This window comes from Antechinus flavipes, chromosome 1 (genome assembly GCF_016432865.1).
Source record: "Antechinus flavipes isolate AdamAnt ecotype Samford, QLD, Australia chromosome 1, AdamAnt_v2, whole genome shotgun sequence".
Classification (NCBI taxonomy): Eukaryota; Metazoa; Chordata; class Mammalia; order Dasyuromorphia; family Dasyuridae; genus Antechinus; species Antechinus flavipes.
In genome coordinates, this window is record NC_067398.1 from 213050070 (window position 1) to 213068963 (window position 18894).

An 18894-nucleotide genomic window follows, 5' to 3' on the forward strand; every position below is an offset into this window, starting at 1 on the left:
CATACAAACCAGGTGTACTTCCGCAGAAATTCCTAGAAGGCAGGGAGCACATGTGCTAATTTAATTTTCAACTCCAGGAAAATGCTCGACCAAAGAGCCTGGGAGTATATGTGGAGAGATAAATAGGGAGTGACGGAGGGAGAAAAGGCGGAGAGCCCCGGAATGACAAGCGGTTCCGCAAAGAGGTTAATGTAGTAAAGGAAAATGGAGAGGGGGAAAGAGAAGAGGAGGGATCCCCACCTCACGTGACTTCCTTCAAGCTTGGTCAGAAAGCAGGGCCTGCCCCCGCGCCGTCACGTGATCCCAGGTGGGGGGGGTAGGGTGAGGTTGGCGGTCTGGGAGGCTCGTTTTCTGTACTCTGCGCCTGCGCGCTGGCTTGCCTGCTGCTCCCTCACCTCGGAGGTGGCTGGTCTGACAGCCCTCCTGCGGGGGGAGCCTAGGCCCTGAAGTCCGCTGCGATGGGGGTTAGCCATCCGGTGAGTCCCAGGACCTGGCTGGGTGACTGCTGGAGGGGACAGTCCGTCACCCTCGGGGGGTGGGCACAAGGCTGGGGAGTGCGGGCCAGCGACCCTTCCGGATGCCCCACCCGCATCGTAGCGAACCTGGGGGGAAGGGATGGGCCTTCCTCACCCCCGCTCTTGGCAGCTGGGCGGGCGGGGCTCGGAGGGCGGGGCCGAGCCCTTGCCTGGAGCCCGGGCCCGAGGGCTGAGGTAAACCACCAGCAAACGGCTGAGCGCCGCCCCGAAACCCCACTTGTGGCATGGCCTCCGCTCTACTGCCTGATTGTCGCGGGGAGGCCGCTCCCCACCTTGAGCGAAAATGGGTGCGTTTGCGTGTCTTCGCGCTCTTAAAGGCCGAGCGCGTTGCAGTCAGCCGTGGGCGGCGGCAACTGGGGGTCCTAGAACCCCGGAATGTCGATTAGCTGACCGCGGAGGTTGCAAACCACCTTTGTGTAAATGCTAAATACTATTATTACTAACGTTACTACACCTCCTCTTACTGTTGTTCTCCTCCTCATCCTCTTCATTATTACTATTACCCAGGTTTCTCACCCTATGGAGCAGGAAGCGGGGATCGCCCTGAAGTCACGTGCCTGGCTCAAGGTCGCAACAATTAGGTCCCCTTTCTTAGGGTGACAAGTTGTCTTTGTATGTGTATGTGTGTGTGTATGTGTTGGAATGGGGTAGTGATGGATGTAATCCTTATTGAGAATTTCTGTTGTCCCCGTTTGGCGGGACATCCCTCTCTTCCCTACAAAGAATCTTAGAAAATTAATCGCCATCTCTTCTAATACATGCTGACCTGATGTGTGACTGGGGGTCAGTCCTTAATGCCATGGAGTATGAGTGCTCCATGCATGTCACCAAATCTTGGAGCCCAAAGCTGTAAATTGCTGAAATTCGCTCTCCCCTCTCCCCCTCCCTCCCCGCAGTGATAGTATTCCTCATTGAAGTTCTCCTATATCAGTGACATCACAAGTCTATTTCCAATACTTTCACTCTAGAAAAACCAGGAGATTTCCAAAAAGATCCTAATTTTTAGTTTTAAGTAAAATTTTGTGAGATACAGAAAAAGATTATAGTATTATTGTGAGTTAGTTTTAACTTTTACAATCCTCCTAACTTTAACCTAGTAACATTTGTTGGATGTTGATCAAAAGGAATAATGAAATGATAAAATTCTAGATATCCTAAGAAGAATTTAGGGATCATCCCCTTCAATTCTCATTTTAAATGTAGAAAATGGAGTCCTCCTGGAACTTTGGAGGTCATTTAGGCTGATGGATGCTTAGTGGTGTCTGCTTTGTCCAGGGTTACAAAGGAAGCACTCAGTTCCAAGGCTTTATGGCTAGTTAGTGTCAGGACTAGAACTTAAATCTGCTGACTATTTCTAATGAGCCACACTGAGGAACTGGGCAAGTTGGCAGTTTTTTGAGTGTCCACTTAAACTAAACATGAATTTTGAAGTCACTGTGATTTAACTTCCTCACCTCACCAGAGGACACTCAGAAATTATTTGTACATATGGTTTCCTCCTGGAGTTTTCTTCTCATAATCACTTGAACGGTTCCCTCTAGGTTTACCTATCTCCCACTCTGTATCTTAGATGTACCTGTTACTTGTTATTTTTTCTATTAGTATATGTATTTCTTGTTTTTGTACTTTTGTTCTCCTTTATACCTTCCTCATTTAGAGGGCATGACATACAGAACCCAGGCAGTCAGTAAACATTAAAGGCACTATGGTAAAAGTTGAGGGCACAAAAAGAGGCAAAAAGTTCCTCAGGGAATTCACAGTCTAATAGGGGAGAGAACAAGCAAATATACACACATTCACATACACATACACATTAAGCTACACATGGGAAATGAGAGAAATAAAATGGATTTTAATTGGGACACAAAGAAAGGAAGGCCATAGGTAGAGGTGAGGAAGAACATTCCAGACATAGATGACAGCTAAAAAAATGTTTCAAATGAAGAAATGTAGTTCCTGGTTGGTGAAACAGCAAGGAGGGTCAGTATCACTAGATAGAAGAGTATGTTTGGAAGAGTAGTATAAGACTACTGGAATGGTAGGAGAAGGCTAAACACCCAACACCAAATTTGACTCTGGAGGTAAATGAGAGCCACTGAAGTTTATTGAGTAAGGGGGAACATGTTGAACTTTCAACTTAGGAAAATCTCTTTGATAGCTGAATGAAGAATGGATTGGAGTAGAGAGAAACTTGAGGCAAGCAGACCCATTAGTAAGCTATTGCAATGATCCCTATATGAAGTGATGAGAGCCTGTATTAGAAGGGTGGCTGAATTAGGAGAGAAAGGAGCATTGTGAGATTTTAGGAAGGTGAACTGAATAAAGCCCCTTTCTCAGAATTGAGATTTTTTTAAAAAATTATTCTCCATATCTGTAGTAAGTCTCCTTATCTTTACTTCTTGGGTTAAAGTCTCTCCTCTGACACATACTATATATGCAAATCTGGAGAAAGTTTTCTTTAAAAAAAAATTGTCCTTAATCTCTTGTTTTCACATAATCTGCATTTCTTCATGTATCCCTGTTCCACCACCACCGCCAGTACTCCCCTTTCCACACCTCCTCAGGGAGCCATGTCATATAACAATTTTTTTTTAAGATCAAGAAATCCCCTCCCAGCAAAACCAATCAATTTATTGGGGGGGAAATCTGTCTATATATGTAACGTTCTACACTTGTGATCTCTCCAACTCTGGAAAATAGTGGGTTGCAGTGATTTCACATTTCTGAGACCTAGCTTGTTCTTTTAATTTTGCAACATTCATCTTAGATTATTTCTGTTCACAGTGTTATCATTATTATGTGTATTGTTTTCCTCTTCCTGCTTACTTCACTTTGCATAAATTCTTGAAAGTCTTTCCATGGTTCTCTGTTATTTACGTTCATTGTCGTTTCTTATAATAATGTTCCATTACATTTATGCCCTGTAGTTTGTTGTTCCCCAATTGATGGGCATCCAATGTATTTTATTTCCAGTTTTCTGTTACCACAAAGAATTATTGCTATAAATGTTTTGTAGCTTGCATAGGGTATGTGCCTAGCAATGGATCTCTGGGCCAAAAAGGTATTTTAGGTATTTTATTTGCATAATTCCAAATTGCTTTCCAATATATTTGTACCAATTCATAGCTTCATGAATAATGTAGTAATGTACCTATCTTTCCACACCTTCAAACACAGTATTTCTTTCTTTTAGCACCTTTGCCATTTTACAAGATAGTTCAAACTTCAGCATTTGCATTACTATTAATGATCTGGACCTGGTCTGACTTAACTTATTAGTGTGTTTAGGCAACTCTTTAAGACTATAAGTTGGTGAGGATAGATGATAAAAATATAAAGAGCCTGCTATAACTCTAACATTAATCCTAATTTCTGTCAGGTGCTGTGCTAAACAATACTTTTTTTTTTTTTTTTTTAAGCAAATCAATGGGGTCGGTGCTATTATCATCCCTACTTTACATTTGAGCAAACTGAGGCAAGTAGATGTTGAGTGACTTTCCCAGGGTCATAACTTTTTAAGTATCTGATGCTGGATTTGAACTCAGCTCTTTATGATTCTGGGTTTATTGTGTACCAGTTCTACTGTAAGTTGTAGAAAATAATTCTGAGGTTCTTTCTTACAGTTATGAAATAACAGGAGGTACCCTACTCATTCTTGACCCCGTCTCTACCCCTAAACTATCTATGATAGCACATGGAATGGGAAACTTAAACCTGATTTTTCCTAATTATAAATTATGTCAGTAAATGAGGGAAAATACTAATCTATATAAAATCTTTTCAAGTAGTGCTTTTGGGGGCAGTTTTAGGAGGTTTTAGAGAAGGCTTTATGGAGGAGGTGTTATTAAACAGGGCCTTGAAGGAAAAATTGTTCAGTAAAAATTTAATGGAAAATCTAAGCAGTGAAATAATGAGAGCCTGAATTATGGTGGTGGTAAGAGTGGAAAGGAAGAGATGGAATTCTGCCCATGTCACCAAACTATAATGATTCCCTGTTAGTCCTAGGATCAAATATATATTCTTTTGGCATATAAAACTGTACAATCTGGTCTTTTTCTATGCTTTCAGTCTTCTTACCCATTATTTCATGTCCTCTGGTTCCCATATATTTACCGTTGCTCACACAACAAATAATCCTTTCACTATGTCTTCTATGCTTGGAATTCTTTCTCTTCTTACCTTTTGGAATTTCTAGTCCTGTGAAAAATCAGTTTAAGTGTCACCTTATCCATGAAACTTCTTGATTCTCTTCTAGCTACTTATGCTATTCCTCTTCAAAATATTTTGTATTCATTTTGTATAGTTTGTTGTCTCCTATTAAATACTCCTTAAGGTTAGGGAATTTTTTTTTCCACTATTTTCTTTGCATTCCTATCATAATACTTTGCAGTAGGAGGTACTGATAAGCTGGTGATTTTCATATAGATGTGAAAGATTTTATAGAAAACAAACAGCCAAACTTAGGGGGTTTGAAGGATAATAAAGGGCAAAGATTCTGATCAATCAAGTAGAGAAATTAAGACGAGCTAGTTTCAGACTTGGGAAGGGGCAAGAAAGGTGAGGTCACTTTTTGTATGTTGAGTTTGCAGGACTAGTGAGAATTCAGGTGATATCTGGCAGTCAGTTGATGTTGTGGGATTGGAGCTCAGAAGAGTTATTACAGTACTGGAGGGAGAGTTAGCTGTCATCTGCACAGAGATGACAAAGGAAGTAAATGACATCACCAGGAGAGAATAGAGCAAAAAGAGGTCAGTGACAATATGGAGGAGACTGCCTGATATTTGGTAGGGAAATGGATGAAGAGAAAGCAGCAAAGAAAGCCAAGAATGAATGGGTCAGAAAAACAATGAGAACTAAGTACAAGTAGCAAAGAGTTGGCATTTTGGATTTGAATTTATCCGGTAGTAGGCAGTGTCCAATGTTGCAGAAAGGTTGGTATTTGAGGATGTCAAGATCGTTAACATTTTATAGTCCATATGGATTGGACTGATAACAAAAAGAGAAAGAATCGAAATTTTTGGGTGTGCTGTCAGAATGTGCTAAGATAGGGCTTAAAAAGCTAAACTAGAGCAAGTTAGTTTCATTAGTGATTGTAAAAAAAATATACTCTATAATCCAAGGAAATTGTTCTTAATAATCCACCACAGAACTGAATTTAGTGGAACTCAAGCATCCTCCTAAAGTGTTCCCTGAATTCTTAATAATATGTTAGTTGGAAACAGTATTTCTGATGTCTTTACAGATAGTGTAGTATAGCTGAACTAATGGAAATTTGCACTCTGGGTTATGGGTTATGTAGTTAATAATAACTCAGTTGTGTAGTGTTTTAAGATTTGCAAAATGCTTTCCCCAAAACTCTTGTGAAGATGATGTTTCAAGTATTATTATTTTACAGATAAGAAAATTGAAGCTTAAGGAAGTTAGAGGATTTGCCTGTGGCAACAATTATAATAACAGTAGCTAGCTAGCATTGATATAATATTTCCAGGTTTTCAATATGCTTTGCAAATATTTCATTTGTCCTCAGGGCTATACTTTCTGCTATGGAGAGGACTGATTATGTTTGAGGCAAATATATCCTGTGATTAAGTTAAAAATTCTGTTTTTCTTTTAAAATCAAGATCTGCAAAATCCTATTTTCTTTTTAAAATTCTGTATCATCTCTGATTTGTGCCTGCTAGGGAAACCTTTGCAACAGTGTCCAAGTCCAGTAGTCCCCTATTCTCCAATTTATTTATGAGAAGAAAGGTTATAGGAAATGACTTGCCCAAGCAGAAATCTTTACTTTCAATCACTATCTTGGTAATAAATGTTCAGAGGGGTGATTTGAATCCCCATTCATTGAAGCCAGGGCTCTTTTTACTGTCCTTTGCTGTGTGTCAATAAATACCAAAGGTAGAATTTGAAACCAGGTCCTAATGGATCATCTTATACTGTTTTGTATTTGTATTGATAATTTATGTGTTTTAAGTTCCTTGACAGCAGGAACTGTCTTTTTTTTTTTCTTTTACAGATCAGTTCTGAGAATATCTAGCTTCATGTCATTAAGAAGCAAAATTAGGATGGATGGACATCCTGTTGCAGTTATGTGTAATTTATTCTTTTTCCATTTATGAGGAAGTATTTACTAAGTGTTTACTATATGTTAGGCTTTGTGCTAGGGACAAGAGAGATGGAAAAAAAAACCAAAATGACTGTCCTTCTAGAACTTGGATACAATGGAGATGTGTAAAGAAATGTTTGTTTTAGATAAGTAGAAAACTTGCCATATTTCTTTCCCTTTTGTTGTCCGCAAGTTAGCAATGTAATGCTCTTCTATAGGATTGCCCATATTTCACATTTGAGGTTCAGAGAAGCTGTAGAGCAGAGATTGTTTGGCTAGAAGTCAAGAATACTTGGTTTCAAATTCTGACACTTGGTATTCTTGTTAGCATAAATAAATCACTTGATGCAGACTCAGTTTCCTCAATTCTAAAATGGAGGAAATATCTTTGTACTGACTTCCTAGGATTGTTGTGAAACTCAAATGAGATCATTTATGTGAATGAAGTATTTTGTAAACTTTAAAATGCAATAGAAATATCAGCTAACATTGACACATGCCATTATAGATTATTTTAAGTGATGTCAGAGTTTTTCATCTCCCTGAACATTTCATAAAATAATTTTTGAGTTCAGAGGAATCTCCAAAAACATCTAGTCCAAGTATTCCTTAGCCTTTTTGTGTTATGACCAGTCTAATGAAGTGTATGGACTTCTTAAAATTTTGTTTTTAGATGCATAAAAAGGAATTCATAGGAATACAAAGGAAAACCAGTTATACTGAAATGCAGTTATCAGATTTTTTTTTAAACTGGACTCAGTTAAATCATTCTACTGAATTTGCTATCTTGTAAGGACTATAAGAAGAATGCTTCCTTAATATTTTAGAACCAAAGGAGTTAAAACTGGAAAAGAACATAGAGATTCTGTGGGTTTTCTCTCCCACCTACCCCGCTTCATTTTACAGATTGAGAAAATTAAGGCCTACAGAGATGAAATTACTTGTACAAGTTGTTCAGTTATTTTCAGTTGTGTTTGACTCTGTGACTCCATTTAGTCAATGGATTGGGGATTTTTTTGGCAAAGGTATTAGAGTATTTTGAATTTCCTTCTTCAGCTTTTTTTACAGGTGAACTGAGGCAAAAAGGATGAAGTGATTTGCCCAGTTCACATAGTATCTGAGGTACATTTGATCCCAGGAAGATGAGTCATCCTGACTAGGTCCAGCACTCTATTAAATAGCAGAGCTACGATTCAAACTCAAGTTCTCTTGACTCTAGAAAACAAGTGTTTTTCTCACTATAGCACATCACCATTTCTTAGTATTGTCAATTAGTTTAATAAGTATCTAAGATCAAATAATGTGATGGTTTTAAGAATTTTAAAACTACACTCATCAGAGATCCCAAAATAAATCCCAGCACTTCCAGTTACCCTGTGGTCTCACTCTATATGAGGCATTTGCCCTCTAAGGTGACTAAGGCAATGCTTTACAGTAAGTTCTGCCCAGCTAAGCCCTCCTTTATCTGGGTCTGCAGGGGCATGATTATTTATCACTCCCTAATCTGTGTCAACTTCCAGCAGTTGATGGACATTGAATGCTCATTAAGTACAATGTATTTTGATATCATTAAGGTCAGGCCAATGCACGTCATGTGGTCTCACTATGATACAAAGTTGTGTGGGCAATATGGCCATTAAAAGTTTTGATAAATCTATTGATAATAAAGGATACTATGATACATGCTTTTTGGAAACATCCTTTTTTTTTCTTTGCTGAGGCAATTTGGGGTTAAGTGACTTGCCCAGGGTCACACAGCCAGAACATGTTAAGTGAATGAGGCCAAATTAGAGCTTAGGTCCTCCTGACTTCAAGGCTGGTGCTCTATCCACTGTGCCACCTAGCTGCCCCTGGAAACATCCTTTCTTACAAGGTAATGTGTGATAACAAAGTGCCAAAGGGCTATGCATTTATATGCTTTTGAGAGACAAGAAACTGTTCAGAGAACTATTGTGAAAATGAGTAGAATGCTTCTTAATTATCGCAAAGTTTGTCAGTTTAAATCCATAAAGACAAACTTATTGGAGCTAGAACAAAAGAGTTAACCAGAAATTTTAGTGAGAACATGCATGATGAAAGACTTAAAAAGTTAAGGACCTCTCTAACAAGTTTGGACTTGTTTTAATTGTAGAAGTGATGATTAATAATTAAAGAAAGTGAAAAAATCCAAAAGTTTTGGTTTGAAAGACACGAAGATATAGACAAAATAAATGGAAAAGAACTAAATAGAAAACAAATTTATGCTAGTAAAACATGGAACTCATCATCAGGAAGCCAACATTAAAGCAGTCACAGAAATGATGGCAGAATAACACTAAGCTATTGTGTAGGCACAAATGGCAAGAGTCTGAGCTGTGCCAAACCCTGTAATCAACCTGCATAGGCCTTCTTCATATTATTTCATGAGTCTATTCCTTAGACTTAGCACTATACTGCATCCTTTCCTGCTAGCCAAATTGCTTAACTCAGGGTAAGTCCTCCCTGAGCATTCCAGAATATGCCTAGTGATATCAATTCAATAGCTTCTGAGCCACTGTTTTGTATCATGGACCCAACTTCTTCACAGTTTCCACGAGAGTTGCAAACATCAGCTCAGATAATGGGACTACGTTTTACCAGCTGCTGCAGCTACTCCTGTTGTCTGCACAATTCCACAGTTGTTCATAGTCCTCAGCAGCATATTAAAGCACAATCAAAGGTAATCATGAAGCAGCCCCTTATTCATGTGCAGTGTCAGGAACTTTTTACTGCTTCCATGTTGACCTCCATCCCTCCTGAAGAATAAAAGCAGATGGTGGGTGAATAGCTACCTTCATTCATTCAGGCCATGCACTCTACTCTGAGCAGTAAAACTCAGGCATGTTGCTAGAAACTGACAATTCTGAGCTTTTTCATATGCTTGAGTCACCTCAGATCTCCTTTCTGAGATTGATGAAGCCTTAGCCATACTGCAAGCACACTAAGCTAAAGAAACAGCCTGCAAATAGTTCCATTTGAATTTCAACTGCTTAAAATATGGAACCATCTACTTTATTAAAGAAAAAGACCTAAACATTGAAAAACTAAAATGTCATAAAAGTTGCAAAATATAAAAAAGGAAACTGGAAAAAAACTTAACACTGTTTTCAGAATTTTTTGAGATATTTCTAGTTTTAGATAATTTTATTTTTTAAATATTCTTGTTATATGGAATGACCGTTGTTTTTGTTTGTTTGTTTGTTTTTTGCTTTTTTGCTGAGGCAATTGGGATTAAGTGACTTGCCCAGGGTCACACAGTTGGGAAGTGTTACATGTCTGAGACCAAATTTGAACTCGGATCTTCCTAACTTGAGGGCTGGTGCTCTATTAACTACGCCACCTAACTGCCCCTATGGAATGACTCTTTAAGAAGGAACTAGGAGAGATATTGGGAGAAATTTTTGCAATGTAAAAGTACACTACAAAAAACTTTTTTTTCAAATTTGTACTGATCTTCCATCTGAAAATAGACTTTCAACTATTCAAATATTTTAATTTTTTACTAAATCGAGAACTAGCAAAAAAATTAAAACATTTTCAAGACAAATTAATTTAGCTATTTTGAGGCAAAATAAAAATATCCATAATTACCCAGTAAAAACAGTATTTGCTAGAGGAAATAAGTATGCTTTCCATTTCTGTTAAAGTCATATAAGATTCTTACATCTACAATCTTTTAGACAGCTTTGTTTAATTGATTATCAAGCCAGGAATAAAATAAGACAACTTATTTGATATTAAGAATGTCATATAAAGTAAAATTGGAGAGATTTCTTATAGTGAGATTTTCCAGATGTTTTTGAATTCCATAATAATGTTAGCGCCTCCTCAGTGAAATCTGAAGCCACTCAAAGCCATTGGCCTGTTTTATTGTTTTGACTTTTGTTCTGACATTATACAGAAATGATTCTGAAATAATTCCTAAGTTAGGGATCTGTTTGCTTTCTGATAAAATAGTAAGTTTTATATGTGATGATGTTTGATGCTTTCAGTATCTAGCACCTTCCCATTCTTTTAAAGAAACTATGTGGAGTCAGCTAGGTGACTTAGTAAATGAAGTATATTGACCTTGGGATTTGCACTGATCTTGGGATCAAGAGGACCAGAGTTCACATGTGACCTTGGACACTTATCAGCTCTGTGACCATGGGCAAATCACTTAATCCTGAATGTCTCCAAAACAAAACAAAACAAAAAAACTATGCATAATTATACAGGAGTGAAAATTCTAAGTTGTCTATAAGACCCTTGCCTTCCAGCTCACCCCTTCTCTGTGCCCATCTTCACTTTAAAGTTAGTGTCTGTTTTTGGAGACTCTGATCAGGTTCTTAAGATTGTTCTACCTCTTCATTCTCCAGAATAAATGCTGGTGATAAACTATAATTAACTTGATAGCAGGTTTTTTTGTGGTGCTCACGAATGAGATAATGCAAATTATCTAACTGATGTTTCTTATTGGAAGCAATTTTTATTTTTCTCTCATATGAGAACCTATAAGCCATCCTTCATCCAAATGTGGCTTCCTTGTATTTCCTGGTATATTGATACTATTGATGTGACTCGTTTCCTATAGGTCTCACCTTGAGTACTAATTTATCACCTTTTCTGTCCACTTCCCGAAAACTGTCCTTTATCCTGAGACAGTAACTAATCTTTTACTGTGAACCTTTTCTCTACATATTTGATGTTATTTTGTGCATATTCTTTAAGCATGTTTCTGAGTCTTCCAAATGAGTTCCATGTGAATATTATATTTCTCTAGCTACAGTAATTTTTTGGAGAACAGGAATTTTCATTTTGGAAAAGGAATGTATTAGCATCTGAGACCTTGATTAACATCTAATGTAATGCTTTCCTTTTAAAAAAAAGAGAATGTAAACTAAACCTGGAGTGCTTTCTGTTCCCAGTTACCAATCTCTTTAGCTTCCTTGAAGTCCCAACTAACTTTTCCAACCCCTTTTAATTAAATTTTTATCCTGTAGCAGCTAAGTGACATAGTGGATAGAGCACGGAACTGGCAGTCAGGAAGCCTTATCTTTGCGAGTTCAAATCTGGCTTCAAGTACTTTAGTAAGCAAGTCACTTAACCCAATTTTCTAAGTTCTTCGTCTGCAAAATGAAGTGGGGAAGGAAATGGCAAACCATTCTTTATGAAGAAAACCACAATGGAGTTATGAAGAGTTGCATATATTTCAACAAAACACATTTATCCTTTAGTTTGCTTTGTGTGTGTTTGTTTACATGTTGTCTCATTCATGGCATTTTAAGTTTCTTAAAGGCAGGGACTTCGTCACACATTTTAGCACAGTGCCTAGTACAAAGCAGGCTTTTAATAAATGTTTACTGATCTATTTGATTAATTGTCCAAAATCACAGAGCTAGGACTGTGATTTCCTGATTACTTAGTTCTGCTGCTCAGTCTATTCTTTAGCAAAGTATTTCTTTGCCCTGAATGCTAAGGTAAATAACAAGTGTCAAGTGGAAAGAAAATTTTGATGATTTTGATTTTGTTCCAAAATTTTTCCGTTATTTCTTTAGATTGTGATCTCTTCGATCAGTTTTTCTGAAGTATCTTTTTAGATTTTAATTCACTTTTTAAATCATCTAATCCAATCTCTCATTGAAATTTGTTTGGAATTTTGTAAATAGAATGATTTTTAAAAGGCTTTATTATTAATGCATTAGTGTTAACGTACTTGTATTTAAGCTCTAAAATGAAAGTGATTTACAAGCATCTTTAATAAGTGCTAGTCGTACAGTCCATCCTAGGACAAATCTCACTATTTCCTATATTCTGGTTGATCATCTTTCAAGTGAAAATTTTTATTCTGTGAATACAGATAAAAATAAACAAAAGGCAAACAAGGAACCCAGAAATCATGTTGGGGGTGGTATCTAGGAATGAAAATAGCAGATTTTTTTAAAAAGGAGAAGATAATAAAGCCACCACTTTTTCCCTCTTACCCACCAAATACTTTCTTGGTTGTCTCTTTGTCTTGAATGCTGTTAAAGTAAATTACTGTTTGTGAAATGAAAAGTAAATTTTGATGAGTTTGATTTAGTTCCCGAAATTGCATCTCATATTCTTGTCTTTAGAATGTGATCAGAAATCAGTTATATTAAGTTATCTTTTGAGATTTTAAACCAAATTTTTTAAAATCCTACATGGGGCAAGGTAGGCTGATGTTTGATAAGACTATAGTTCCAAGCATTGTATTTTTCGCTATGATAATTTATTTGATATATTAGAACATATGATAGACTAAGAGAGCAAACTGACTGTAGTCACAACTTTAGGAAATATTTTGAATTCTGGGAAAAGCTTTCTCACATGCCACATCTTTTGTAGGTAAAAAATACTCCCATATGAAGAAGACTTTCTTCAATATGATGGATTCAGAAGCTCATGAAAAGAGGGGAAACATCCTGTCGCCTTCACAGCAAGAAATATCACCTCATGCTGTTAATGATTTTAAGCATTACTTTTGTGGCTGCTGTGCAGCCTTTAACAATGTAGCGATCACTTATCCCATTCAGAAGATCCTTTTCCGCCAACAGCTGTATGGACTTAAAACCCGAGGTGCCCTAATTCAGTTACAGAAAGAGGGATTGCGAAACTTATACAGAGGAATTCTGCCTCCATTAATGCAAAAGACTGCAACATTAGCACTCATGTTTGGTCTCTATGAAGATTTCTCTTCCATTCTCCACCGGCATATCAGTTCTCCTGGAATTGTGACTCGAAGTACAGCAGCTGTTCTGGCTGGAGCAACAGAGGCCCTTCTTACACCACTGGAACGTGTACAGACATTGCTGCAAGACAACAAGCATCAGGATAAATTTACAAACACTTATCATGCTTTCAAGGCTCTGAGGTCCTATGGAATTGGAGAATATTATCGAGGTTTGATACCTATTCTTTTTCGTAATGGACTCAGCAATGCACTGTTTTTTGGTCTCCGAGGACCCATCAAGGAACATTTGCCTGAAGCAAATTCTAAGAGTGCTCATTTGATTAATGATTTTATCAGTGGAGGTCTATTGGGTGCCATGTTAGGATTCTTGTTTTTTCCAGTGAATGTTGTCAAAACTCGAATGCAGTCTCAGATTGGTGGGGAATTTCAGTCTTTCCCCAAGGTTTTTGGAAAAATCTGGCTAGAGCGTAATGGGAAATTGACACATCTTTTTAGAGGTGCCCATCTGAATTACCATCGATCCCTCCTATCTTGGGGCATAATCAATGCAACTTATGAATTCTTGTTAAAGCTTGTATGAAAAATGTCATCTATAAATCCCAGTAATAAGTTCAGTAGAACTTCTAAGACGACTTCAGTTATACCTTGGTTATTAACATTGGCTGAATATTAGACAGTGTCATAAACCAAACTGAGCAAGATGAAATATGAGCAAATTTTTCTTTGGGACAAAAATTGAAAATAAAGATTTATGGGCAGGAAAGTTAAATTATTTTTATCAATACTTGCTAGGTTTAGATTTTTGTTATTAATTACCATCACTGTTGATGGAAGGGTTCAAAGTCCAAGAAGTGATTTTTTTTTTTAATGGAAATTCTTTGAACTATATTAAAACTTGAACTGCCATGAACAGCTGGAGAAGAGTCCTAATATCCTGAGATTTCTCAGGCTTTTTTGTGCTTCACTTTCTTGTTTACTCTCTGAAGCTGTATAAAATGATCTTTAGTTTAGTGAAGCTTCAGAACTTAGAGGATCAGAGAGGAAAGCAAAATAAAGAAGAGAAGCAGCTCTATTAGGTACAGGCTTTTCATGAAAAACTGCCTCCCTTCATTGTAAAGCCAAATGTATAGTTACCAAAATTGTGTTGCTTTTAAATCACCTAGTATTTTATTTGTGGTGATGTAATTGAGCAATTTTTATTCAAAACTTTGTTCTAAAAAATTCAAAATTTATAGCCTCCAATTTTCTTCATTAGATACATTTCTCTTATTGATCCAAAATTTATGTTGAATCTTTCTTGAATAACTTTACATGTTGATTTATCCTTTTTAAAGTTAAATTTCATCACAAAAAATGAGACCTGAATCTTAAGTTTGTCCTTTGATACATTTTCATTCCATTTTCACATGGCATAGAATTGTTTCATTGAATTAATGCTTCATCAGCACAGGTGTTTTGTTTCCTTGAAATTCCACTAACTCTTTTCTATATCCATTCTTCTTTCCCCCTTTAAGGAGCAGCTTTAGTTAGTTACTACTTTATCTCCACCTTTGTTGTGCTTTGCAAAAGTTCATTATTTTGTAGCCTATGCTTTTTCTGATTTCAAAATATGTGAAAAAAACAAACTCTTGCTTTCCATAATACTAACTAATTTTGACATTCACTTATTAAATTTGTGTTGGGACCCAAATTTTAGGTTTTCTTGATGAAACATAAAACTCAACCAAGTTTTAAGCTCCTGGGTAAGACTTTAGAATTGTAGCAATTGAGGCTAACTACATATCTTGACAGCTAGTAGCTACATAAGTTGGAAATATCATTTATAGTAGAAATGGGTTTTAAACATTTTTCCCAGATAAATATGATTGAAATGATTTTCATAAATCAGAATTTTATCAATGAAAACATCCTGGAAAAATTATCTTAGCTACTAAAAGAGTTACTAAATGTTATTTAATTAAGTTGGTTTCTGAAATCAGTGACTTTTCAATTTAAGAGAGTACTGCTGCCTCCTTATTTTATGGGAATGATGTTGTAAAGCAACATGTCCTGACCTTGCCATTCAAATATTTTAATAATCTATGAAAATCTGTGCTTAAAATCAAGGTATTGACAAATGACAGTTTATTAAAAGTGTTGCAGGAGAGTAGTTAGTGAAAGAGCCAAAAAAGATACATATTTCTAAATACAAGTATATGACTGGCTGAACTAGAGAATTTGACATTTCTCCAACTATATGAGAATCCAGCAAACATCATTTTTAAAAATTGCTTTATATAACAGCATTAACATCCTTAAAAAAGCAGCTATTTTGTTATGCTGGAAATAAAACTAATATTAATTATCAACACTATTCAGGTTAAATGTTACCACTTCAGATCACTAAATACATGTTTATCGCAACCTAAAGCTTACTTAATAAATGGAAGATGATTTGAGCAAATGGAGTGGAACTTTTCAGAATTTAAATTTTTTAAAAAATGTTTGAGGTAGGCCTTGACTTTGGCCATATATTCAAACTAAACTTTTGGAAATATTACTAAATACTTGCACTTAAGTATGCATGCATTGTAAATTATTTCCCCCTCCATTGTACATTGGGACTGTATTATCTTTATCTTGGCCTAGTCCTGTGTTTACACTCCAGGTGGTAGAAATTGTGTTCTTATGCACTTTTGTAGACTGCAAATGAAATTAGAAGTCAGAGAGATTGCCTAGTTTTCCCTCTCTAAAAATGTGTTTAGTTTGCGTTATTATTTTTAAAAAATAAACAAGTTGGCTCATGGAATATTTTTAATACTCCTAACTCTGATGTTACTTTGGATTTCTTATCACTTTTCTACAGCATGTGAAAGCCAGAATGCACATATATTTGAAGTTGACTTTGCATCACACTAGACAGCTTTAATTTGACAAAAGATTGAATGATATCTGTGTGGAATATTTAGCCATCTGCTTTGTTCTGGACTTTAAAAAAGTAATAGTGAGCTAGGCAAGAAGTGTTAGTCAACTTCAGCGTAACTGCCTGCTTTCAAATTTTTGACGAGGTAAATGTTGATTGGATAATTTTATCTGAAAAGCTTTAAAAGTGTTCTTTGTATCACCCCATTGTCTACTTGGGAACATGAGGGTGCTTTTGTTTTTTGCCTTTTTGTGCTACTTAATTTCTAAGACTTCCAGAAGTTATGGTTTTATATGTGGAGTCTTAAAAGTTTCTATGTGCTCTCAATGTAGTAAAACAGCCTTTGTACATTAACAACTTCTACTGCATCTCTACTTATTTATGGGTGCCAAGAAAAATGGGTTTAAACAAATATAATCAGCATTCATCTTAGCTAAGGTTGTATATACTGTGTAATATATGTTGTGAACAGTGCTGTAAAGTGGGATCTTTTGGAGAACTGAAATTCCTAAGTTTAAATTACTGTAATGATACTTGTATTACAGTGCAGCATAGTAAAAAGATGAAAAGTGTAAAAAGGGGAAAGGGCATATTAATAAAACGGGGCTTATAGTAAGCCAATCATGTTTTAAAAGTAGATTGATTCAATATGGATGAAATATTATATGTACCTGGATGGTTATCAGTCATGAAGTAAAATTTGCAGTAAAAAGGGAATGGGGAAAGCACTTGGATCCAATTTTGCTTTTTAACTTCAATAAAAGATATCTCCATTTGTTTTCTGATGAAGAAAGTGTTTTGTATATTTTAGAATCTCTAATCTTTAAAATTATCTTGTTTTTAAATTTATCTTTTTGATTATTTAAAATACTCCAGACTGAAACTGGCAAGTAGCATCTTGTTTTCTTATGCATTGCGTTAAAAAAATTTTCATTTGATACGTACAATTTAGTGATTTTATTAATTTATAAATGAATCCTGTTAAATTTTGATTTTTCTTTTTTAATACATTTGTCAGTCTTCCTTATTTGGACATTATTGTGCATTAGTGCATTATTCTTTGACCCATTAGATTATTTTGAGCTGAAGATCCTTTGCCACTTTACTTGGGTCTCAATCTAAATCAATTTTTATCATCATATATTTATTCATTGCCTTATCTATAATATATTCTTCCATTTTCTATTTTCCATGCTATTCTTTATAGAACTTTCCACTTATGTTAACTGATGAAGTTGCTTCATCCATATACAATTTTTTGTATACTATGCCAAATTACTTGAAGATATGTAATTATAGTAATAACTCCTTTAGTTAGCATTAGAGATTAGTTCCTAAATTTCTACATGTCTGAAGCTTAGTACTATAAGCACTAAAATTTTTTTCAAAATTAATGTAATCTATTATATGGTTGTCCAGTTTAATTAGAAGATGCTGAATGGAATTAACCTTTTTTTTTTTTTTTTTTTTTTTTTTTTGAGCACTGAGTTGTCATTATAGTCTGTGCTTATATAGGCCTTGTTGCCCATTTAGGTGTAGTCCATTTTTCAACCCTACATTATAGCCCTCAAAATGTTTTTTGAGTTCTCCTGTCTCTTCTTTTGATAGTTTTCAACTGCTCCACTGCTTTCAACTGTCACTTGAGCATTCTACAATTTGAACATCTGGGAAACTATATAACCAGGTTTGTTGTAATTCTGGATAAATTAAAAGTCAGGTCTAAGTTCCCAAGGAATTCTCAGATAAATAAAATTCACAAGCTTTAAGTATTGCCTGATCAAATTACAACAGATGTTAACCAAGTCTTTTTTTTTCTTTCTGTGTTCTAAATATACTAGCTCCTCCTTTATAGGAATGATGAAATGGATAGAGAACTGCTAAATGTCCTGCCCTTGCCATTCAAATATTTTAATAGTGTATGTAAATGTAGGCATAAAATTAAGGCCTCAATAGATGGGATTAACATCTGCACAAAATCTTTAAAGGATATGTATCCTAAATGCAGTGATTGGTTAAACCAGAGATTATAATATCCTTGCATAAAGAATGAAAGTCTGCAACTTTTTAAAAATTGCATTATAATAGTAATATTAACATAGTCCAATCTTATCATGCTAGAAAGGTATCTCTAAGTCTGTTATGAGTATTATTTTAAGTTAAATGCTATTATTTGAAGATACCACATAAATTCATTATTTCTATATAGTAAAATAATTTTTAAAAACAAGTTATTCCTTGTTTTAATTAAACTTTAAGAGAAATAAAGTAGGAAATTTTTATGTCATGAAAAACCTAAAATTTGACATTTAAGGGCAGAAAAATATGTTAGATGGCAGCATATACTGAAGATATTTTAACCCTATCTTAAATTTATTTTAATATTTTTATATAAATACATATGTTATATATATAAAATAATAAAATTATATATATAATTTTAATATTATTTAAATATTTTAAACCTATCTTAGCAGTCATAAAGGCTTTTTTTTTTTTAATTTTTTAGTCATAAAGGCTTAGTCAAAAATACAGGATAGCCAAGGTTTATAAGATTTAAGTGTCCAGTTATTTTCTTAGGCATGAAGAAGAATCCTTTGATCATAGACGGGATATAAGAGCTATCCCACAGCTGAAAAGGTAT

General features: G+C 35.5%; 2 protein-coding genes and 1 pseudogene across 5 annotated transcripts in view; 2 read left to right on the plus strand and 1 right to left on the minus strand.

Annotated features, from left to right (window-relative positions):
* The first annotated feature begins 346 nt into the window (after nucleotides 1–346).
* SLC25A51 (solute carrier family 25 member 51) lies at nucleotides 347–17046 on the plus strand. 4 transcript variants are annotated; one of them, XM_051995861.1, is made up of 4 exons: nucleotides 347–476; nucleotides 1044–1103; nucleotides 6550–6619; nucleotides 13006–17046. In XM_051995861.1, the coding sequence occupies exon 4, from the start codon at nucleotides 13023–13025 to the stop codon at nucleotides 13929–13931; it is 909 nt and encodes a 302-aa protein (XP_051851821.1). In that variant the 5' UTR covers nucleotides 347–476; nucleotides 1044–1103; nucleotides 6550–6619; nucleotides 13006–13022; the 3' UTR covers nucleotides 13932–17046. The 4 variants fall into 4 exon arrangements, with proteins under 4 accessions (XP_051851821.1, XP_051851814.1, XP_051851805.1 ...); XM_051995854.1 differs by lacking the exon at nucleotides 6550–6619; XM_051995845.1 differs by lacking the exons at nucleotides 1044–1103; nucleotides 6550–6619.
* Nucleotides 6633–10084, plus strand: LOC127560914 (polyadenylate-binding protein 1-like; annotated as a pseudogene).
* Nucleotides 13371–18894, minus strand: part of DCAF10 (DDB1 and CUL4 associated factor 10) — a 67381-nt gene continuing 61857 nt past the window's right edge. Inside the window, exon 8 of the transcript XR_007953421.1 lies at nucleotides 13371–13469. The gene's annotated coding sequence lies outside the window, so the exon portion shown is untranslated. The remainder of the gene's footprint in view (nucleotides 13470–18894) is intronic.

Coding starts and splice junctions, on each gene's coding strand:
- SLC25A51 (XM_051995861.1), top strand. CDS start 13,023: ATGAAGAAGACTTTCTTCAATATGATGGATTCAGAAGCTCATGAAAAG.